The 25896-nt window shown below is 36.9% G+C and overlaps 1 protein-coding gene across 1 annotated transcript in view; it reads right to left on the bottom strand.

Moving 5' to 3' along the window:
- The window catches only part of LOC110829423 (beaten path IV), a 33972-nt gene extending 8384 nt beyond the window's left edge, over positions 1–25588 (bottom strand). The window contains exons 1-3 of the mRNA XM_087357073.1: positions 25428–25588; positions 11263–11809; positions 1714–1919 (exon numbers count right to left, since the gene is read on the bottom strand). Of these exons, the coding sequence (XP_087213199.1) occupies positions 1714–1919; positions 11263–11332 (276 nt within the window). The 5' untranslated portion in view covers positions 11333–11809; positions 25428–25588. The remainder of the gene's footprint in view (positions 1–1713; positions 1920–11262; positions 11810–25427) is intronic.
- Positions 25589–25896: the final 308 nt, after the last annotated feature.

Here is a 25896-nt window from a genome sequence, read left to right as displayed (position 1 = left end):
AAAATGGTAACTTGAAATATTCCCAGTTCAACACTAACAGTAATTACGTTATTCAACTTTATATAGTGTATGCAGTTAAAGTGTCGTGAAAAAATATGAGAATAATGAAAAATGTATTTCCAAAAATATGCCTCTCTATTACGGATTAATTTTATACGCAGTGTACAAAGAACGCGTAAAATTAGCGGAGTGCTTGCAATTAATTGTATGAACACAGGCTTTGAAGGGTTTTAAGCCGTGTTTATTTTCTGACTGTGCTGTGTTATTGTTCCAAATACATTTGCCTGAAGATATTACTTCTAAGTTGGTATGTTCGCTTGCCTGCCTCGTTGCCTACCTGTCTCTGATGTGTACGTCCAGAGAGAACTACGTCTCAAGAGCCGTACCCTCTTGGGAGCTGCTAAGTTGAGGAAGTTTGCTGACTGCAATTAATTCAGTTATCCTCCAAGTTTGCTAAGAAACAAACTTTGAGGAATAGAGCTAGCTTCTTTTACGGTGCCTAACCTTAGTGTTATATCAACCAATCAAATTTTATACTAAAACATTCCATCGTTTAGAAAATATGATTTACGCGCAGATGTTTTAATGAGGTTACAACACGTACGGACTTTATGTAATTACTTTGATATATCGCGGTTGTATTAAAATTGTGGTTCGCGGCCAAAATGTGGCTCGTAATTTTGATACATATTTCACTATATTTTCATAAATAACATCCTGTCTTTTGAATAATGAGGTAAAGTTTCCATTAACTATAATCCCTGCATTAGGCGCATACAAGCAGATGGAAAGAAGGGGTAAGGAAAACGGATGTGAAGATACGAAGGTGGGCGGGAACGAGAATATAGAGAGGAGAGACGCATATATCTGCAATAAATTAGCATAAAGGCCAATGACTGGTAACTAAATCCATGTAATACTGTCCTTATTGAGAAACAAATATAGTCGTTCAGGTGGTCAACAAATTTCCAAACTTTCATGCAACCCTTAGGTTTATTATGATGTCGACAATTGGATCTTATTCTGAGGTGGTCTAATCAAATTCACTCTATCACATTGTTTCTTTAACACCCACGCTACTTAGGTTAGATGAATTAGAAAATATCTTTAAAATACACTTAAGTGAGTTAGTATGTAAGGTACAAAAATTAATACCTCGACGAATTTCTTATCTGTTCCATGCTTTAAATTTATTTAACGCAAATCCGAAAATATATGTAAGACTTGAGGTTCTCACAGCGGTGAATATGAAGATTTCTGTCTTCTGGGTTGTTGCGCTGTGTAGTCTGGTCGATGTTAACCAACGTTTCAGAGGTCATACTGCCTCCGTCATCAGGGCGGTGAGTATATTCATATTCATCGCCCTGATGACGGAGGCAGTATGACCTCTGAAACGTTGGTTAACATCGACCAGACTACACAGCGCAACAACCCAGAAGACAGAAATCCCGAAAATATATTTTGATAAAATTTGCTAAATTGTAATGTAACGTTTTTATTCTTCTGTATTATTATAGCAGATTTTTAGGAAATAAACACGATTTGTTATTTTATATATTTAATACCTGTAAAAGGCGAAGGTGCTTAACACGTCTGTGAGTTACGATTATGTCAGTGGTTGGGACCTTGAACACTGCGTCCAAGGAGAAAGGAAGGAATGGGTACAGCTTAGAGGAATTACACTCTAAAACATTAAAGAGCAATGAACCTTACATCGACTTTGATGCCCTCTAGAGGGTAGCTGTGCTGAGGGGGGTGGGACTTGGGTACGTAACGATAGAATTCTTCGTGGTCCTTGTACCACGTGACAGAGTAGAGACGGTCATTCTCCAAGTCGTACTGGCACTGCAGCAAAGCCATTTCTCCGCGTAGTATGTACGGAGGAACACCGACCTTCAATAGCTTCAGGCTCAGCGCCCCTGAAACGATAACACACACTTTAACGCCTTCTGTGCCAAGAACTAAAGTGAAAGGAACACACCCTAACCTATCTGACATTACTGTAACCACTTAACCTGTTCTTTTGGAGTACGTTTCCCGGTGGCGTGGGGGGGGTTCGTGAATTTTTTGTGTTTCTAGTTGAAGTTCGTCACTTAAATATTCCACTGCTTTAATCAAGTTTATTCTTTTAGGTATATCTTTAATGCAACCCCTAAGTATATTCTGTTTATCAAATAGTTCTTCAATAATCTATACGATACAGTATTGAAGAATTAAAATAATGGTGGATTTTATAATATCGAGAGTATTCAGTAAAATTATGTAACTTTATGTTGAATGTTTATAATAAATGAAAGATTTGGAGCATTAAAATGTCCGTTACTTGAAGACTGTAGCAGTGAAATGGTTAAAATTATTTTTTGCTTTAGAATTTTGCTCAATACTTTACGACTTTTGGTCCCTTGTGTTTCTAAAATCTTCATATATCTCTCCCTTCCCAAGGTAAATTCCTGTTTTAAAGTAGTTTATAAGAAATATCAGTATTTATTTATTTATGTATCAGTTGAGCTCAGTATCAAATTTTACATTTCATTTACATGCCACACAAATACTACATTAAAGCGAACTTTTTTAGAACGAGAAAAAGAAGTATAAATTTTAATTTAAACTGCAAAATAATGAAAATAATCATAATAAAAACAGTATTGTTCTTGAGGTAAAACTTATTTTATTCTAAGACGATGCTTAACCCCATGAAAGATACGCTCCACACAGCTTAAGAACCAGAGTCGTAGAATCACTACTGGCCAATTCGAGAGAAATCTCGATCAGTGCAGAAGAGATTAACGTCGTGACATCGATTTAAGTTATATTTAGAGTCTGTTAATAGAAATTTATTTCTGTATTTTTAAATCGGAGATAAACTTATTTCAACAAATTTAATGTTAATACTGGAAAGTTCAGATATTAATAGTTTCAAGAATAAGTTGAATGACGTCAGGATGTCGTCATAAGAGGAAAAACACTGAACAATTTCCAATATTCTCGTCACTGCATTCAGTTTGCTTTCCCTATCAAAGACTTCTGTGTGGGAGACGTGACTAGAATCCTTACGGTATTCCATGCAATGCAGCCAACTGAAAAGGGTCCCTTTCTGACGGTTAACGAAATAAAACTTTATATTTTCTAACCGCATCAAAGCAGCATGATTATGATAATGAGGTAACGAACAATTCACTGCATTGTAGAGGTTAGGAATTCTTGATCCGCATTTTGGGGGGGGGGGGGGGGGGGGTTCCAGGTCCAAAATATAGGCCCGGAATTTGGCTTTAATTTGATTATTTTCATGATCTTTCTCAGTCTGTCTACAACGAAATATTTATAATCCTTTTCATTGGGTTTTTGCTGCTGGATTTCAATTTGTCTTCTGCTTTCGGGATTGAACTGCTTCGAATTTTGAGTATTATCCAACGTTTCGGCAAACATTGCATTTAACATCTTCAGTATGTACATATTACGTTATTCTCATTTAGCCCTGAAGATGGCAACTGAAATGCCTGCCGAAACGCTAGATAATTCACAATAATAGACGCGACTAACACCCGAAATCCGAAATTACACGCCATATGGATACTTTTATTTCGCGTTTTTTTGTAATTTGTCATAACGACTGCGTATCTGAACGGTGTGACGGGTTATAAATTGCAAATTGCCTTTAAATGACAAGGAATCAAGGAGTAAGAAATGAAGTCCAAAACACAGAAACAAAACAATGGATGGTTTGTTACAGCGACTGTGATGTAGACTGCATTTAGAATCTCGGCTGAGTTACCTGACATTCTGACCGGGTTTCTACTTGTTTTCTCAGTCATTACAATCGAATTAAAAATTTATACATATTGAAATAATTCTCTAAACACTTCATTGTTTATTTTAACTGTCTAATCACAATAAGATGTTTTATTAAATATGAAAATATTAAAATATTATTACTATAATTAACATTTAATATTTAAAACATTTAAAATATATTAAAATATATATTAAAATGAAGCTCTTTCTATCGAAATGTTCGATTTACAATTAGATCATCATCATTTTCACGACATGTTTCGGTTTTCAATGAACCATCTTCAGGTGTATAATTAATATAAATTTAAATGTAATATTCTAAATGCAATCCTTCGTCAGATGTCCATTAAATATCGGAAAGTTATCCTCTTCTAGATCAATTGTACTTTGTTATCACATTCAATGTTGTTTCGTAAATGTATGTCGCGTATAGCGTGATCTTGCGTGGGTGAAATATTTGTAGTGGTTTTTTATAATCGGCCAGATATGAAGAGTGGAGGAGGTCCGTCTGGAAGTAATGTTGTATATTTTAAATATTTTAAATATTAAATGTTAATTATAGGAATAATATTTTAATATTTTAATATTTAATAAAACATTTTATTATGATTAGACGATTAAAATAAACAATTATAATCATCACAATATGACGCAACAATATCACCTCATGAATAACACTTCAGTTAAACGCCCGAAATTTTTATACTTACCTCATTAAAATATCCCGATTAACACCCCCAATGAATGAATAATTACATGAAGCCGACTTTACTGCGCTCAGACTGTAAATAAGCCGAATATTAAGTTCGCATTATTATGTTGATAGTATAAAACTCAACTGGAAAGTCTGCACATTGGGAACCAACGTTAAAGGAAGTGATGGTTTGAATGGATAGATCGTTGTGAAGTAATATAGATATCGTACATGTTAGTACATTTTCATTTTGAATTTATCTATTTCAGGATTTATAACAACTAACCTACTTTGCTGTGTTTGTAGAAAAGCATTACTACGCTTTTCCCTTGTTTACCATTTATATTACATTCGAAATAAATGAACGGGCTGTTAGATTTAGTGCAAAAGCGTTGCAAGGCGTATTTTGAAGATCTTTGTAGAACTGTTTCACAAGAAGGATCCGCAAGACGTAACTCCTCTTTTGTCCAGATTTTAGATTTTGTTTTGTACACTTACTGACTGTTCCTGTATTATCTTTACTGTATTTTATTGAACTTATTTTATTTTATAACACATTGACTTCTTTTACAGCTTTCTTCTAGATAGGTTTCCCCCCGTTCTTTAGCATTTAAATAGCCCTGATCTAATAAAATAATTATTACAATCTGTAACGTGGATGTTGTATGTAACATTTATTTAATGGGTTACTGGATACTGGGAACGACGCGTTCTTCAAGTGCCTCAGCACTGCGGGTCCCAACTTTTCGTTGGCTTGATCTATAGACATTCGGTAGGACTCCTTGGACGAGGGATCGGCCCGTCGCAAGGCCTCTACCTGTACACAGGGCAGCACAACACAGAAAAACGCGGACAAACATCCATGGCTTGAGTGGGATTCGAACCCACGGTCCCAGCGACCAAGCGGCACAAGGCCCACGCCTCAGACCGCGCGGCCACTGCGAACCCCTACCTTTATTTAGGGAATATCAAACACTGATAATTATCGACTCTTAAATTTGAACAGAATAATTTTCGTAGGATTTAACTACAAAATGAAGGCAAAGACTGGGTAATTTTTGTTTTATGTATATTGTTTGATTCTTAATCACTATTTATGTTTTGAAAATGTAGTTTCTAGAAAAACCGATTCTTTTAGTTTAGTTATTTTTTTAAAATGATGTCTCTTGTAAACTGGAATAAGTATATTGGTTTCTGATTTTGATACATTTGATTTATCTCCTTAAATTGTATTGTATATAATGTTAAAACAACTTAGTTTATTTTAGGTATACATTAAAGCGTTGTTTTATGTATTATATTTAGTGTATGATGTTAGAATCAAACACCGTACCATTCCGTGTATATATATAGATTGTCTGTCAGCTAAATTGGATATTAAATCCAAATAGAAATATAAAAAAGAACCAAGAAGGTTAAGTCTTATGCTGTAATTTCCGTTCTTCAATTACATTCACATTGCATTTCATTTTGAAGTCAGTCGTGTTCCCTTGCAATCAAATTTCTTAACATTTTACATACTTTATTCTCCCCCCTTTTTGGTTTCTTTCTGTCATACAGTCACGATATATAAAAGTGAAGTATGTATTCTAAACTTGCGTGCGTCTCCAGACTTACATTAGTCAGTCGGCTGGTAACATAATACAAAAGTGAGCCAAGTGACCTGCAACAACAATACTTAAAACAAACTGTATTATTCGTTTTATTTGAATAAAAATTTTCTTGGATATTATCCATCGTCTAGGAAATAAAATATAAAACGTAAAACGACGTTTCGGATATGGGCCTCTATCTCCGTCTTCAGGTGCCTACTCAGTTGGGCCCGCTCTATCTAACGGAAATTCGTATCGGCTTCGTTTGTGCCACTCACTTTAATTAGTGTGGCTTACCTTGGCTAGCTTAGTGAGTGTTAACTTGTCAAGAAAAACAGATTTTAATATACTGGCCGACATGGGGTGCACAAATTTTAAGTTTAAGTGAATAGGATTTGTCGTAATTCTTCTGGCAAACCGTCATTAAGTGAGGCTGATCGAAGTGATAAATGATTCTATAAGGCTAGTGGGACAATTTTTTCCCCCTGTAGAATGCCACACTGGTATTTAATTTAGAAACACATGTCTTACAATCGTGTTAAAGTATTTGGCTCTGTACTTTTGGAGTTTTTCTTCAAAAGATTGAATATTGAGTTCTTGTAGAAGTTTCTAATTTCTTTTGACTTAAAACTTATTTCGTACAATCTCAGCTTAAACAACTGTAGGTATTTTAATAATCTTAAAACAGATCCGAGTGTTAGAAGCAGTGAGACCTGTTTGTACACTCTTTTATTACTTCTGGATTTATTGAACGACGCTTTATCAACTACCATTGTTTTATAATCAAATTGGAATATGGTTGTGTTGGGAAGGATTTGAACCCAGGCTATTCCGGGATATAGCAAAGCATAATCCTGGTATGAGCCTGTATAAAATGTCAGTCAGAATAGCGCGTGACTAAACCGATATTGTAACAGTGGACTTCCAGACTGCAAGAGACCTAGACCCGTAGAGTCTGACCATATCTACCAAGTGCTGCTGAGGTATATAATGCTTTGAGAAATCCCTCAACAGCCCCCCATACGCTCTGCGTCACCGTGTTTATTCGCAGAGGTAACTTTACCTTTACGTTCCCCACATGTGTTCTAAATCAGACAGGTCTATGCGACAAGTTGCACGTACGGGATTGGTAAAGCTTAATCATAGACATAAAACTGTGTGAGACATAGCGCAATATTGCGTTGAAGAAATGAGATTGTCGAACTGTGGATAAAAAATGCATTCTAACATGAAAGTCTCCAATTTGACAGAAAAATGCCTGCGTGGCCATTTGCTGTAAAGTGTTGATGCTATCATGGCAGCGTATAAAGCCACGTTCTGCCCTCACTTCTAAATGTCTGACAGTTCGTTCAGCAAGACAATCTTCTAGCAGCGGTGCGAGTCCGTCTACAGCAACACGTCTCCTCACATCACCTAGTCTTTCTTTCTTTCTTTCTTTCCTTCTTTTGACATGTCCTATGTATATATCGTAATAGTACCCTTGCCTCGTATACGGAGATCCCGGTTGAGATTATTTGTCCGAATGTCGTATATCCTCACAGAATATTTTCGTAGTTTTCCTCAGATCTTGCAGAAAACGCTAGGAAAACTTGTCAATATCAAGCACTCTGTTATGGTTTATGAGAAATGAAGTAGCCTTTACTTGAAGATTTCCGTCTTCTGGGTTGTTGCGCTGTGTAGTCTGGTCGATGTTAACCAACGTTTCAGAGGCCTGCCCCGAGCCAATGGGCATTGGCTCGGGGCAGGCTACACCTTTCACTTTCCAGCCTATAAACCTAGCACCTCACACCCTATTGGCATATTCATCGCCCTGATGACGGAGGCAGTATGACCTCTGAAACGTTGGTTAACATCGACCAGACTACACAGCGCAACAACCCAGAAGACGGAAATCTTCATACTCACCGCTGTGAGAACCTCAAGTCTTACATAGCCTTTACTTAATACAGAAGTGGTTAATCCAGTCGTCATCAGCATAATAGACTTTTACTTCCTACTCTAAAAATATAAGTAAATTGTGATGGCACAAAGAATAATTTGTAGATTTCGCTTAGTTAGGATGTTTCTAATTTATATATTGCGTAAGATAATATTTATTCTTTGGAAATAACACACAGAGCAGATTGGCGTGGCTGGAATCCAATGGAATGTTGGATGACATTTCTCGTGGCCTTCCATATCCTTCCAGGTAAATGCTGGAAAAGTACATTAACACAGGCCACGGTTGTGTGAAAGTCTCAGAAGGGGTATATCCATTATCATACTGAAATATCTCCCTGTCTTATCTTTTGTGCTTTTTGTTGGCGTTGATATTGTATTTCTGAAAACAGACGTTCTTCAAATAGTGGAATCTTACAACTGTAAAGATTTTGCGGGAGTCATTCCAACCATTTCTTGTTTTCTTAAAGAGGCAAGACAATTTGTAAAGAGATTATCTCAGTTTGAGTCATAACTCACCATAATACCAAAATACATTCTCTTAAAAGAGGACAGCTAGAAAGTTTGTTCAGTGAGACAGAAATTTTGTCACTTGGTCCATTGTTTCTCATCTCTCAACCCAATTCCTTTCTTTTCTCTTATGTATCTCTCATTTAGTGTGTGTCTTTGTCTTTACCTCAATCATCTTGTCTCCGTCTTTCTCTTACTGTTTTTCGTCTTTTTCTCAATCGTCTCATCTGTTTCTCACACACATTCTCTCTGTCGATCTGTTAGTGTCTCTGTCTCTCGTCTCTGAGTTTCTTGCCTCGTCCCTCCGTCACGTTCCAGAAGTTGAATCGATTGTGTCCTTTATTCCATCTTGTTCTACCTTCATCCGACTGTCTTGAGTTTGTGGCTGAAGTCCCCCTAAAAGACAGACCCTGGACGCGGAAGGATAATATACGTGAGAAGCGTTAAGGTGGAAAAGCGTGATACAGCGCTGGTTCCTTCTCGCACGCCCTGCTTTTTCATAATTGAACAGCCTCTTTCCTCTTCCACTCAGTACCTAGGACTGTTACGTGATGTAACCCCTGCTTTGTAATGTCCATGATGTACACGCGAGTTGTCTGTTTACTTTGAACGTTAAATCTAAGTTTGTAGTGAATTTCAAGTATAAATTCACCAGGAATATCACGATAAAATGGAACGCATTAAAAATATAAAAGCATTTAAAATAACTCTTCTGTTAAATATAGATTTTCTTTTTACCAGTGTCTAAACGTTTTCGCTTTGCGCTCGCAGTAAATTAAATTCAAATGATTAACGGTATAACAAAGAAAGTTCAGCTGTATAATGTGTTTATGTGCATTTACGTAGGTATATTTGTCTGTATTAATTACTGGGATACTGGGAACGACCCGTTCTTCAAGTGCCTGAGCACTGCGGGTCCCAACTTTTCGTTGGCTTGATCTATAGACATTTTGGTAGGACTCCCTGGACGAGGGATCGGCCTGTCGGAAGGCTATAGGTATACTATTTTAATTAATTATTACGACATAATTAACAGGAAATCTGTAACTTTATGTTATAACGTATTCTTTAATGTGCATATGTAACTACGAGATGCGATCGGAAGGTTTCCAGACTGCGCGTATAAAAACCCGTACACTTATCTCAGGTATTAAATTCATCCATCACCCTCGAAGTAGTTCCCCTGGGAGTGAACACAACGATCCCAGCGCCGCTGCCAAGCCTGGAAGCATCCCTGGAAATCTTTCTTTGTCAGCCTGTCAAGCACCATCTGCGATTCTGCCTGAATCTCTTGCCAAAGACTCGCCAAAACGGCTACGGAAACCTATGAAATGCAAAAGCAAGCATTTGGGGAGTCCGCAATGGGTCGTGCACAAACTTTTGTGTGGCATTCACGTTTTAAAAATGGCCGAACCTCTGTCGATGATGACGAGCGTTCTGGACGACCATCTTCGAGCACAACGCCCGAAAATGTTACGAAGATTCGACAGGCCATTCACGAAGATCGACGTCGTACCATCAACGACTTGTGCGACATTGCTGGGATAGGCTATGGGACCTGTCAGCTGATTCTAAAGGACGGAAGCGGCCGTCAAAGTGGCGCAACCACAACTGGCTGCTGCATCATGACAACGCGCCAGCGCACACCGCCCTCAAAGTTCGGCAGTTTTTGGCCTCAAACACCATGGCCGTCATCCCGCACCCTCCTTAGCTCCGTGTGATTTCTTCCTCTTCCCAAAGATGAAATTCAGCTAAAGGGAAGGAGATTTGAGACGATAGAAGAGATTCAGGCAGAATCGCAGATGGTGCTTGACAGGCTGACAAAGAAAGATTTCCAGGGATGCTTCCAGGCTTGGCAGCGGCGCTGGGATCGTTGTGTTCACTCCCAGGGGAACTACTTCGAGGGTGATGGATGAATTTAATACTTGAGATAAGTGTACGGGTTTTTATACGCGCAGTGTTGAAACTTTCCGATCGCACCTCGTATAATAATGAAGATATTTTACTTAGGTTAATTTATTAACACCATAATTAAAGAGGGGGACACTTCATGATCTTATTCATTTCATGGTTTAGAAAAAAGCAAAATTAGTTGATCAGTTTTGGATAATTTTAGTCCGCGTATTTACACTAGGTCTATCATAAAATGACTGTCTTCTGTCGACTGTTAGGTACACACCAACGTTTCGGATGAACATACTGTCTTCATCGTCAAGTCCACACTATGCTACTACCCGGGAAGACATTCATCGTTTTATATGCTGCAGTAAGAACCTCTGATCCCAGATATAATTATACTTTTGTCGAATTTAACCTTTATGTTTTTAGACAGATAAAAATTTCTAGCCTGATTGATAACATTCCAAAATTTTAATACTCTCTTAATGTATTCGTGGATGTAATTTTAATCTCCAATATACTTTAAGTCTGCATCAGTTGATATGTTTTATTAGTTGCCCGTGTATTTTGATTTTGTATCGGGATTAATGCGTGCTGTGTAGGATTTGAGGTTTTCCGACGGTGGGTCTGAAGGTGGTTGTCTTCTGGGTTGTTGCGCCGTGTAGTCTAGTAGAAGTTTACTGACGTTTCAGAGGTCGGTAAACTTCTACCAGACTACACTGCGCAACATTCCAGAAAACATCCATGTTCATACGTGGTCTGTACTGACCGCTTGGCCCCCATTAAACTCTGAAAGACATTTCCACATGCAAATGTACAACGGATGGACTGTCTTACCTTGTGGTAGTAAGACTGCTACGAGAAGAAGTGTGACAATGGTGAAATGAGTAGAGGAATCTTCACTCATGTTTCCTCAGATGTTGCTCCTCGTAGATTTTCCTCTGTAGTCCGAGTTGTGTTGATTTTTATATTGATATGTCGTTTACCTAATTGCTACTTCAGTGGTCTGTTCTGTGAAGTCACATTAAGCTAGTATATGAAGATTTTCATCATCACCTGCATTGATGTTCCTTCTTCAGACCGAAACTTTCAGTCTTTTATTCTCTTATTATTCTGCAGTATTATTGGTTTTTAATAATCGCGCCACTGAGCTAATGTCCTGTGTCCGAACTTTTTAACACCAATCATTAAGAACGTTTGTGGATTATGTCAGTTGACTGGAATTTTGACCTTCATTCGGGTTGATTGTCGTAGAAACTTAATTGTTAATGATCATATAATTACAGTTATTTTGCAAGATCCGGTTTATTCGTCGTGTTCATTAAGTCATATTTTTGTTTCCTGTTAAGTTTCTTGTCCAGTGCTAGGTCCAGAGTGAAAATCCCTGGAAAAAGAAACAGAAAACGGAATGAATTATTTATTAAATTATCAGTAAAGTCTGTTGGTGAGTTGTCAAGTTCTTACGGCGTCGATTAGTGACTATCTCTCTGTCTTCTGGCATGTTGCGCTGGGTAGCCTGGTAAGAGTTTACCGACGCTTCAGAGGCAGCTACCAGGCCACACGGCGCAAAATCCCAGAAACCAATTATCTTCAAAGTCTGTTACAATCAAAGAGAAATTCACAAAATCTTACGAATAATAAATTCCTTTTGTGATCATATTATTTCTACTAAAGTAACTCAATTGTGGTATAAAATGAGGTACACATGTAAGGTTTGTGCCTCTCCCGTGCATATTACAGGAAAATTGAAGTAGGATAGGTTTACCTCTTAGTAGGATAAAACAGATAACATAACGAATTTGGAATATACTCTGTACAGGCTGGATTTAGGGCAGAACAAAGCGGGAAATGTACTTAGAACCAATATTGGCATGGCAAGGCTTAAGTTTCTCACGGTGACGATTATGAAGATGGCCAATTTATCGTGGTTTTTGGCTTTGTTTCGCTAGTCTACTCTCCGAGGAAACAGCTTTGGTCCTGGCGCCATTTTTATGCTGTGCTCAGTTTCCGTTCATGAAACCATCTTTACTGGAACTCAAAGACAGGACAGTTTTTTGGGATTCTGGCTCTCGCTTCTGTGATCTTTTCGAAACAAACAATTTTGGTCTTATCTTCTATCGTGTTTAGCTTCCAAGTCACACTAATTTCCCTGACCGGGATTTAAACTCAGTGTATTGTTCTGGAGTCTTTAACCTTTCTAAAATGTCATCATGGTCTCATGAATGAGCGAATTTTGCCACATTTGGTGCAAATCGGTTTGCCTTTTCTCGCGCTGTAAGCCAACATACGCATACACGCATAACGAAGCCTCTTGTTATTACAGTAACCCAAGTTATAATTATAACTATTTCTAAATGTTTCGGTCTATCAATGCCATCTTCAGGGTCTTCACAAGTATTGTTGAATGAAAGTGAAGACTGTTTTGTTGCTCCAAACTCTAGAATAGCATTGTCATTATACAACCATCTGCGTTTGTACGAAATACATATTTTAAAATTACTTAACATTCACATCCAAATTACAGTATTTTTAAAATAAGTAACAATATTTTGTTTCACTATCTGCTCAGTTTAATTTGTGTTTTCTTATCTAACACAAAAGTAGAAGTACATTTGTCAGTAATTTTAGGAAATTTCTTTCGAAGTACAGGTGATAATATAGCCATTGCAAAACCTGGAGTTTTAGTTGAGATTATCGGATGAAAGGCTGTAATATTAAACGATTTATTGTTATGATTTTATATATAATGTCACATTTGTTATTGTGTTGGGTGTGAATGCCTCTTTTTTTAAAGAAACAAGTTAATATATAAGAAAATATATTAATAAGGATATATATATTAGCAGGCATTCGAACTTTGTTACGCATGATGTAATTTTTAACATGACTGTGGAATTTAATGCAAGGTTTATATAAACCCACTGTCGATGTGCAAAATCAACATATATAGTCTCAGAATAAATTCTAGACGTTGTCCACATTCTTTATTGGTTTTACGACGTCTTCTGAGCTTCGTGTATGTTTTAATACAGTTTCAGTTATCAGGGGTTTAAAGCCCCTATCTTGTAGCAGTCATGGAAACAAAAGACGTTTGAAGACTGTACAGCGTCCGGTCTGTTGTCCAGGTGACGTAATATGGAAGCAGGTAATCAAGATTCTACAAGAGCGTGATATAAAGCAATAACAGAACTGCAACGTTACGTTACGAAATCGTCCCTGGAGATTGTGAAGACTTGGTTTCAGTGGAAGGCGGTTTGGCGGCGGCGTCGGGGGTGGGGGGGGGGGTGTCCGCTCGTGACTTAGAGGTACTGAACACGCTCCTGCTCATCTGTCACAAGGGTCGAAAAGAATTATGACAGCTCCGTTGTTCGTCTTCCTAACCGTTTACATGCGAAAGTTAACTCGGGGATCACAGGAAATTCTGACATATTCTAGTTTTTACAACAAAAATAATTATTATCACTCCATGGAAGAGACCTCCTTAAGAAGCTAATAATAGCTGAGATGTTAAATAAAATGATCGTCTTTCATTCACCCAAAGGTTTCTAACTATTTTCACAAGAGCCCGCCACTGGTCGCTGTCTTGAATCAGATGATTCTAGTCCAAACCTTCACGTATTATGGGAAAAATTAATTACAAGGAAAGAAACAAAATATTTGCAACACGGCAATAAAAATATTGTTTTTATGGCTCAGAAGTATGGTATCTTGAAAACAAATGATTAACAATCAATATGGATTTTTGTAAGAGAGTGTTAGGAATTTCAAGGAAACACAAAATCCCCCAAACCGTGTAATTATAATTTTTTTATATGTACTTATCCCTCGATTTGCGAGTGTAATTTGTTTTATGAAAAGTTTTCGTAAGGTGAAAATTCGTATATTCTGAAATAAAATTCCCCTTAATTTCAATGTAAACATTTCCGATTGGTTTCCTACTCCCAGAAAAATCTCCCAGTATTTTTTTTTACATATGTTAGAAAAATATACAATCATAAACGGTATTTCATTCTTATTATAGTTAATACCTATTTAACCCTGTAAAGGACTATTGAATTGTTAAATTAAACGTTCACATTTTACAGCAGTTTCAGTTTAAAAATGATATCCGTGTTTTTCCGCATCCTTTACTTACGAGACATTAATTCTTCGCTGTAGCGAAAATGATGTTCGTAAATCAAGAAACGGGTATAAATTTACAGTTTGTTGTAGTGGAAATTCGTAAAACTGAAGTTTGTAAATCAAGGGATTGGTGTATTCAGTTTGGATTACAAAAAGCTAATCAGTTCGTATAGTACAGACTCGTCCAAAGAACGACATATAACAATCAAATGGCCCAATCAATTTTTGGAATTGGTGCCACTACAGGGGGGGTGGTGACCATCGGACGGATGCAGAGAAACAGAGATGTAGTGGCAGAGAGATGAGTGGACGAAAGACGAAGGGTGGATATAGAAGAATGGCGATTACAAATAGAAAGATGTCAATGGCATTGACAAGTCGATACATACTACATTAAACATTTAATTTTAGCAAAGGAATTATGATGGCTTAAGATGTGTGATAAATGGACCGAAGAAGTTCTTCATGAGGACGGTACACGCCATTAAACCTCATCCTTTAATTTAATGAGATGTCCGAGGGTCGTAACAAGTTTCAGTACTAGGAGTGTTGAAACTTTGCTTAATTCTGTCAGTTTTAACCATGTTCCGAGTCGTAACATTGCTTGTCATGATCGTACTCATTCATTCGATATTACTGATGATTTGAACAAAGTGGACACATGCCATTCTATTATATGAACTTCATGTATATAAATGGGTCTATCATGAGTGATGCGGAAATATCAATTCCGAATGATAAATGAAATGTTCATAAATATTTAAATAATCTCATTATTGTCACTTCTGACTCACGCATTTTCCGTGAGCATACGTATTACACAGAACTAATTACCTCGGCAACATCCTTATCTGTCCCTGGTTTCGAAATCTAGACTCAGAGGTATGCTGTTCTAAGGTTCTTAGTCCTTTTGGCAGGTGTTATGATAGTAACATATATCTAGATAACTTTTCTTACCCTTCAATTTATTACAAAAAATAAACCTATCAGGGCAGCGAATATGAAGATGACTGTACTTTGGTATGTTGCATTGTGTAGTCTCGTAGAATTTACCGACATTCCATGGGTTCTTAATGTCTTCTCATCGCCTTCATGATCGGGGCAGTAAGCACCTCACGTCGCCAGTTTCGACGAAACTACACAACGCAACATCTCCGAAGACAGTCACTTTCAAATTTAAAAGCATCATTAAATAAACAAAACAGAACCATGTAACACGCGTGGGTAGAATGAGAAATCCATACACAATCTTACGCTTCCAATAGCAGAGGATACTATTAAAACGGATCTTAAAGAAGTGATGCGTTATGATGTGTTCTGGGGTCAGACAAAACAGTCTCTGGTGGCGTGATCTTGTGAACATGCGAAGCAATCTTAGGTTACCGACTAGACGAGTCATAGTTTGCTTCTCAGGAAGGATTGTGATTGGTGGTGTTCGGTCTGAAGCATTGGATTTCCTCAAGGTATGCAACAGATTTCTTGTTGGACAGGCTTCGTCCTCAGAGCGCTTCTTTCTTTGTCCAGAATATTGGGACTTCGCCCCTACGTCCGCTCGCTCCACACTCATTGTCCATTTTGGCTCCAAGCAATTTGCTTCGTCTGTGGAATTGCAGTTGAAAGAGCTGACACTCATTACATTCTATGAACAGAGGATAGACAAGCTCACCCCACGGTTGTTATAAGATTCAATCTCCATGAAAACTAAACAAATATCTGACAACTCATATTACTTTTCCCACAGATGCATATAAATCGTTAATGATTTGTGTACTTATTTGTTGAGACGAATTCTGGATTTCGATTCCGGCCACGAAAAAGGATAAAAAAAAGTATAACTGAAATCAATGTACTATAATGGTTGCATTTCTGCTATTCAGGGGAAAGCAACGCCCCCTGTAAAGCTTATCTTCTAAATTATTCATTTGGAAGTTCGATTTACGTGCTTACTCTCGACTGGCAAATTTCACGTGCACGCTCGCATCTGAAACAGACTTGTTTATATACTATATACACATGGTGCGTTGTTAATTTTCCACCGTCATTTGTTTCTCAGAGTTACCAACATGCTATAGTATGTCACCAGATGGTATTTAACGTCTGTAAGCTGTATTCACAGTCATGCATAGGGGTACAGTGTCTTTCTGCGTAGTTTCCATTAATATTCATTCTAAATTGGTTTGTTCGTGAAAAGATCATTTGAAAGACCTAGGTGTAGAAAGCATGATAATATTAAAATTGATTTTAAAGAAATGTTATGTGAACTGGATTAATTTGGCTGATAATAGTGTTCTGTGGTTGACTATTTTGAACATGGCAATAGGCGATCGGCTTCTATAATAGATCGGGAATTGAGCGACGTAGTTTCTGGTGTAGTTTTAGTTAGCGGTATGTTAATATTAAGTTAAATTTATGGGACTGTGGGACTCCAAATTGAAACGTGTAGGGTATTCTAATTGAGATATCTATTTTCCAAATGCCGCTTAATGAAGCGTTCGAAACTCGGAGTTGCAGTGATACGCGAATCAGCTTCGCCATGTCCGTTTGCCCGCAAGCAATAACACAAGAACAGCTGAACGGATCGTGAAATCTGTTATCAGGAAGTTTAACTAAAATTAGTCGACACTTTCAATTGTGGTTAAAATCGGAAAACAATAACGGGCACGTTCCATATAGTCAACATGCGGATTTCGAACATAAATCGCCAAATATTTGTCAAAACAAGAAATAAATTATACAAAAGTTGTACAGGAAAATTAATCACCGGTTTCCAGTATTTATTTTTCATAAATTTTAACGATTTTCTTAAAGAAAAGTAATTTTCATTCTCTGTCATCTCATGGCAATTGTTAGACAGGCTTCGACCAAACTTTGTACTAGAAGTCCTTGTTCGGTCGTCTTGCGTGTTTATAATGGAATATCTAAGTTAGCTGGTCTCTGTTGATCTTTTGGGTTATAATGCCTTATAAACTGAAAGGTACATAGCAATTCACCTCTGAAGAGGGGGAGAGCAGTATGTTCCCCGAAACGTTGCTCTGTACCTACAGGTTCACAAGTCGTTTCAACCCAGAAGATAAACGTCAACATGTTTACCGCCATGACAACCTAAAATCTCATCCGAAGTTAGCATTTACGAGTCGAAAATCTTAAGGCATTAACAGAGCGAACGCGCTAGAATTCATAAAGTATGCGTAGATCTCATAACTTGGTGGTTTCTTAATGGCTTTGATTATCTAAGTCCCCTTGTCATTGTTGTGCTTGTTAAGTTGCCTGGCAACACGATGTCATTGCAGTGGACGGTTACTCTCGAGAGAATCGATTGGCGACAGAAAATGGCTCGGCCACGGGACGTGTCATGTCCAGCGACTCTACTAATCAGTAAGAAACCAACTATTGTAACAGAACCCTAAGGTTCAGCGAAGCTAAAACCGAACGCAGGGGGCTGAGTCGCGTTAGCAGGAGGTCTGTGTTTCAAATATTGATCTACAGTCCGTCTGTCATAACTGAGGTTTCCCCAAGATTTCTTTTCAGTTCTTCAAGGCAAATGTTGGTTTTATGCCGAAATTTTTACCACAACCGTTTCCTCCCGCGGCCTTTCCAATTTATCATTTATTAATTATCGTATTGTCATAGACTGGGATACTGGGAACGATCCGTTCTTCAAGTGTCTGTGCATTGCGGGTCCCAACTTTTCGTTGGTTTGATCTATAGACATTTTGGTAGGACTCCTTGGACGAGGGATCGGCCCGTCGCAAGGCCTCTACCTGTACACAGGACAGCACAACACAGAAAAACGCGGACAAACATCCATGGCTTGAGTGGGATTCGAACCTACGGTCTCAGTGACCATGCGGCACAAGGCCCGCGATTGTTATAGACAGTGCCAAAGCTCGATTTCAGAAACGATTCTGAATCAGTCCCATCCCCCCCCCTTTGTATCTACTTTCCTGTTGTCGATCTTAATGTCAACCTCCCATCTTATTCTCGGTTTTCCAAGTCACTGTTTTACACTTCACAAAAATTTTGAATGCATTGTTTGCTTCCCACTTCTCCGTAAGGAAATTACTAAGTTAAAAGAGTAACTGGCTTCATGGAACAGGTTTTTCTCTCTACAGATCCCAGAAACTTTCCATATTTTATGGACCCCAAATGTTCATTATCGTGTTCACAAAAGCCCATGCCTTGAGTTAGTTGTATCCAATCCGAGTTCCCACAAACTACTTCAAGATTTATGTTATGTCTTCCCTATCAATGCATAAATTAGGCTTTGTGTTAGACCGATAAAAACCAAAGTAAAATTTAGCTTACAGGTTTCAGATTAAACCCCCAGAATCTTGTCGTACATCATCAAAGCACTTAGATCGTGTATGTTAAAAACCCTGAAGAGAAAAGAGCAGTCTAAAGACCAAGGGGTAGATGGGAGGATAATATTCAAATACATCTCTGAGGTTGGGGTATATATAGGATTAGTCTGACTCGGGATATGGACCTGCGGCCGGCTTTTGTGAAGACGGTAATGAACCTTTTAATTCCATAAAGGCTGAAGCTCTCTTGAATATCTGAGCGTACTTGCTTCTGGAGAATCTGTCTTCTACACGCAGTTAGTTGTGCCTGCGACAGCGTTAGTAATGTATTTATTGTTTGTCGTTTAATGAAGCTATCAGTATAATAGGTTGATAAACGATAAATGGAAAGGCAAGTTAAATAAGCGGTCGTAGACTAATTTAAGGCATATCCCAGCATTTACTTTGTGATTCTAAGGAAAATCATTTGAAACAATAGTAAGAATAGCCGGTATACGGGCAGAGATTTGAATCTGGGATCCTCCGAAAACGTGAAGGTAAAGGTACACACATTCTTACCCTTGATACAAGATGGTGCTTCGTAAATATTACGCACTGGCTGTTGTACCCTCCTTACCCAATGCTGGGTTTACCCTGCGTTATGTTGAAGAGAAAAATCCTGCCCTTTAGCAGATAGTCCGTGTTATGTATATGTTATTCTGGGCTGAGATGCCTTACGTAGATACCAAAGTTTCCGAGATACTTTGTGTCCAGAGCTAAAGATGTGAAACTATCTTTCTCATAGTACATACATTTCATCATCCGTGGATCAAAATTAATAGAACAAGGGATTAATACATCAAAACATTTTTCCATTTATGTTTACAGTTGTACCCTTTTTATTTCAGTGGTATGTTTCATTTAATTAAACTTCTATGCTCGGAGGTGCAGAGCTTGTGAGATGGGATAGAGTATGTTTTAGCCTGTGTCGTATGACCGATTAAAAACAGCATTTAAAATGATTGCAGTAGATAAAGGATTTAAAAAGGGGGAGATTTCCACTTTGCGTGTATTCTGAAAGTTTCGTGAGTGGTAGTCTAGTCCTTGATGGAACACGCTCTCCCAGCTACGAGCGTAATATCATAGGAAAGCAACTGAGGGAAACAATAGAAGAACGGAACGCTCAAGCGTAGTTAACCTAGTTTCACAAAATGGAGTATCAACTTCCTAAAATGGAACACATTGAGAGAAACAAACCGATTGACATGAATTATAATGAATCGAGATTTTATCGCTATATAGCAGGAATATAGGTTATGATATTAAAGGTTCAAGAAAAATAATGTTACATTTCACTGCGATAAGTTGTTTTTGACAGAACCCTTGACTTCGATTTGCACGTACGATTTCATGTTTTAGTAATAACTCTTAATATGTTAGAGCATGTGTACTATCCAGACGACATACTTGGGAAGCCAGTGAAGGTTCTTATGTCCCTTTTACACAATAAAGTTGCTTTTTTGCTGTAAACAACATACTGTTAGCTTATTATAAAACAACAAATGAATATGAATTATCATTTCTCTTTGTTTACTAATCTGGATTATTTATTTACTGTATTCACGGATACTGTTGTTACTTGATTTTTTTTTGTGGGGGAAATACATTTCAAATTTAACTTTTCTGCAATCACACTCAGCTGTTATTGATAATAAAATAATCAGAATTTTTTTATTTTTTACTCAGAGTAGAAAGTAGGCACAATTACGAAACAGAATGCATGAATAAAGGGCGGAGATTCAGACAAAAGTTAAAATTTCATGGTCTCCAGTACATATTTAATTTCATGGATAAAGATGATGTTCTTTTTGGTGATGATTTTAAAACTGTCCATTATTTTTCCATATGTTTGTGTAATCTCTTATCTTGTTTATATTGATAAATAAAATTTCGGACCAGATTTTCAGATAGTCTTTCCAAATTTTGTGACTGGTTTTTGATTTTTGTTAAATTGTTATCCGTTAATTTAATTTAATCTCAATATGAACGTAGTATGTTTCTTCGAAACGTTGTTATCTGCATACGAGTCTACAGGTGGCCAAAACTCTGAAGAACCTCACCTCCGTGAATACCTCAAATCTCGCATTTTCATAAAAATGTCACACTAAACAGTTGAATTCAGCTTTTGAGATTTGAAGTTCTCAAGGCGGTGTGGATGTCGATGTTGGTATTCTGGGTTCAAATACCGTGACATCCTAAAATAACACACCCGGAATATAGACTTATAGGTAGATAGTAAGTTTTTACCCTGAAGATGTAGGCTGTATGTACCTCTTTGTTTTTACGTGAAAGTCGACAGAGCATTACATTCCATAAGACTAAAATCGACATTTTGCTTTTGCAATGCATTTTATTTTTGGCGAGGGTAAAAACGAACGCTCTCGATAGTAAAAATTTCACTATGTGATTTTTCTTGAGTAGGATTGGAATTCAACGACCTGAGAATTAAAGAACAATAAGAAGTTTGTATAGTGATAAGTATGGAAATACAGTGAAGCGTCTTGTGAAGTTCTAGAAGCTTTCTCTTAAGATTTGTATATGTTCAGTATAGAGAAAGAGAATACTTAATTTTGATGAAAGCCCTGGAGAAAGTAAAGTCGAGAATATGAAAGCGAAAAGTGTTCCGAATTGGGCTGCGACTGGAGATAAGTTGCAAAGAGCTCGTTGAAAGCCCCTACAACGCACAACGTCAGCAAAGCAAGGAACAAATAAGCACGCCCTCTGAAAAGTTTCTGCATTCATCCACAGAGACTGTATTTCCTAGTAAATTTACTTACGCATGACTCTGCTGTATAAGTTCATACGCTTTCACTTTACGGTAAAGGGTAATATTAAAATGAATCTTAAGATAAATATCTTGTGGAAATATGGACAAGATTTAAATGGCTCAAGGCCTGGTTCAGTGGCATTGGGCGATGTGATGAGCGTTTCGTCCGAGGCAGGAATTTTGTTTACAAAGAGAAGAATCTTGTTAAGCCCGTGAAGGAAGTCTGCAGGATGTAGTCAACCAGTCCCTTAGACTGTCATTAAATCACTCACACATTAAAAATCTGTCAGTAAAACATTTAGTCAGTTTACGAGTCTCTGTCATATGTTTGTCATTAAGTCATATTTGCGGCGGTGATTTCGAAGATGGCTGTCTTCTGGGTTGTAGTCTGCTGGGCAGGGCGTTGAGTAATCATCGCTCTGATGATGGAGGCAGAAAGTACCTCTGAAACACTGTTAACCTTCTACCAGACTATACGGCGCTATAATCCAGAAGACAGCCATCTTCAGACTCACGACCGTGAAAACGTAGAATAATAATTGGTCAGCAATGGTTTTGTTATCATGCGCAGTAGTATTGAATTGCTTATTAATTTTATAATTTGATATTTTACAATTCAGAACTTAAATATTTATAATATTAAAATGTACATTTAAGATAATTTTTCTGTAAGAGGATTTTTTCTTAATTGCAATATGAAATTAAACTTTTTGTTTTATAATTTTAATTTACGTAGATTTTAAAACAAAATATTAACACAGTCTTGTTCAATTTAAAGTAAATTGAGGCTACATGATATCATTAAAAATATAAAATCCATAATGAAAAGTTATCGTTATATAACACATTTTAATTTCTTTCTGCCATATGTCGAAAGTAATCTGCCTTTAACGAGGACCATTACACGTTACCATGGAAATATACCGACACAAGAAGATTCTTTGAATAAAATTCAGTCTGTAAAAGACAGTTATGTTACTCATAGGCCCTACTCATACTAACGTTTCTGTGGTATTCTATATATTGTCCTCTTCGTGCTAACATCAATTTCTTTTAGCGAGCATAATAAATATTAAATAGTCTATAACTAATAAGCGCAGATACGTTCAGCTTGGAGTTTCCAAACTACATACAAGTAGAAATGTGAAAATTGAATTTCCATGTGTGTCAAAAAGTATTTCCAAACCAAGACTAAATTCAAATGTTCTCATAAAAACTGAATTTCAAACTTCGTCTTCAAACCAAAACTTTCTCTGCTCCAGACAGCATATAATTAAAACTGTCGCAGAAATGTTTTTGATTTTCGTAAACAGAAAATAGTTTGACAGACGTTTGACTTCTCATATTGAAAGTTCGTGAAGATACCATTTCGAAAAAGAAATGTATTCATGATACAGTAAAGTTGACGTGAAACTAAAATATTAAAATACCGCTGTGGAACTATATAACGCACAATACTATCAAAATTACAAAGGCTGATCTTAAACTTGCTAAATTTTGTAGAGTATATAAGGATCCTTGTAGGTTTGTAATGATCCGAATATTGGACCTTAACGAAACAATAATTTATAAGAATGGGTACGGCCGAAATGTTTTTGCCCGTAGCTGTCGCAAAATACAGTGACGATTGTAAACTTAATAAGATCGAAGAAGAACTGAAAATTGCAGATGTATGTAGCAACAAAAATAATGCACAACCAACATTGAACATTAAAAAGAAACCTGTAAACCGAATCTCGAAGTTCCTATATCCTATCAACTAGAAACTGTACAAACAACAAACTCTTATACAAAAACTATAAACTCTTACATAAAATTTTTTATATAAAAACCATAAATGTATAAATTCTTGTAATCTAGAGGGTAGAATAATGCCAGTGACGTCTGACAAAAATGTGAGAAATTTTTTTGTTAAATCGCTCTTTTGGGCTTTGTCTATTGTCTAAATTATGAAATGATAAAATATGTGTTAGGCACGCTGGTTGAGCTAGCCTTCAGACCTGGACCTTATGGACTGGTGAGACTAACAGATAGGTTTTCTGTCCACTTTTCCCCGTTTTTACCTGATGATAAAAGCAGAACCCAGCTTTCCAGCGTTGTAATTTTATAATTCAGACTATGGAAAAAAATTAAAATCATATAAAGAGAAACATGCCACGTTTAATCCGTTATGATGATGACTATGAAATAAAAAATGAGGTGGAAAATTATCACATTTATTTAATTTAAATTAGTTCATCATATTAGTATCTACCTGTTCATACATTAAGTGTTTCAAAATTTTTCTAGTTCATGATTTGTATTTTATAGATAGTAGATTTTTCGTTTGTTTAACAACACTTTATCAGCTGCATGTGTTATAGACCCATAGCGGAAAATGGGTAATTAATTATATATCGGAGAGAATTTAGAAGAAATCAGTCGCTGCCTAAGGCGCTAAACTTGTCAGGAAGGACTGAGGAAAACACGTAAAAGCTTTAGTCTAGAGCTGGTGTCGGTAGTTGCCGAATTCTAACCAAGATTCCTAGTCGCTTGACAGTGAAGTTCAGTGATGATTTTTGAAGTACATTCTAGTGAAAGCATACGAAAAACATTGTTTTTATAAACTGCAGTTATTAAAGTGCATAAGATAAATAGAAATATAACTTTTATGTCCGTATGACCGAGTACTTTTTTTTACCTCGGAAACAATCTAACTGATTTTGATTATATTTCGTATCAAATGTCTAAACCGCTGATAAGGTAACTATGAAAAATGTCTGCACGTTATGAAAGCGTATGGAAGAGTTGGAGGCAATCTTAACGCATTCTTAACTTCGGTACGCGATTGAGATCAGTGACAGCTTTATGTTTCGGCTATTTTACTCCAGGGATAAAGACTCCGGTATCTAATGGAATGGTAACTAGGTGAACATCAAAGTCTGTCTCAAGGAGTATAAATTTTATACGGAATATATTTAATTTTTAATATTATCAGCTTTTTATAATCACTACGTTACATGAATGTCAGCTGTATACGCTGTTAATTTCCATAAGGAAATCTCTATGTATACATGGTCCGAATAAGATTTATAATATTAATATTAATATTAATATATTAATATAAATATAATTTAAATACAAAGACGTATTTACGTCAGATTCCACTGTAAATTATTCATTTCAAATTAGAAATTCGAGCGGCTGAATAAATCTTGTCTGTGATAAACAAACGACATAATAATTTATAGAAGCTTGTAGTTACTCAGCTGGTCAAGATCCTGAGTCTTAATGCAGAATAAAGTCTTTATAAAAGGCCGAGTCTTGAAGCAGCCAAATCTTGACAACGCCGTTTCATAAAACTTTATACCCACTTTAATATTATTTATTTGAAATGTATTTTATGTTTTATATATTGAAACGGTCAGTTATTAAGTTAGATTTCAGGTTTTTGAAGTTGCGAGTATGAAGACGATTCCAAATTTTATGGTTTGGGCCCATATATATATGTTTACCTCAATTAATAAGTGATAAAAAATATTATTTAATATAATATTTTAAGCGGATGAAATTGAAGTAATATTATAGTCTGTGAGTATATGATTTGAAATATGTCATCCATTTGGATACAAAGTAGAGCCAATATTATAGCCATTTGGCTTAGAATTTCTTAAGGGCGTCTAATTATGAAAGTTACAAGATAAATATAGCGCAGTTTCTTTCATATTAATGCTAGGTTGACCTTCATAGGATTAATTCTTAAGAGACCCATGCACTTAATGTGTTTCTGTTACCTGTGTATGGTTTGGTGGCTTGAAGTTGTAAATTGAAACAGTAAACGCGGTTAAGCGTCCGTTACTCACAGTGCATTTTCAATGTCGAACACACTCACTCGCGCGCGTCTGACACCAAGCGTCCCCGCTTTGGCGTCCACTGCCAATAATTGCCCGCGACGGACTGCCGTCAGAATACGGCTTGCTCTTTGCCGAAAAATAGGATGCCAGGCGCTGAATTGAATTGCGCATGCGTCAAATAAAGACGCGCCACGTCCGTCGCGGTGGCTGTAGTGTTACGAAGTATTGTACAAGGCTCTGACTTAAGTGTAACTTGCTTCTTCTTGGTTTATTTAACGACACTTTAAATTTCCTAGATATATTTCCTTGAATGGCAGGATGAATTAGAAGGATTTGGAACGAATGGTCATTAGAAAAGAGGGAGTATTCGCTAATTTGACTGGAGGCACTGAGGATCTTTGAACTGAGA

Source organism: Zootermopsis nevadensis, unplaced genomic scaffold (genome assembly GCF_977971745.1).
Source record: "Zootermopsis nevadensis isolate Lab colony 2312 unplaced genomic scaffold, Znev_1.0 Znev_ptg000028l, whole genome shotgun sequence".
Lineage (NCBI taxonomy): Eukaryota > Metazoa > Arthropoda > Insecta > Blattodea > Termopsidae > Zootermopsis > Zootermopsis nevadensis.
This window is presented reverse-complemented; position numbering and strand designations above follow the sequence as displayed.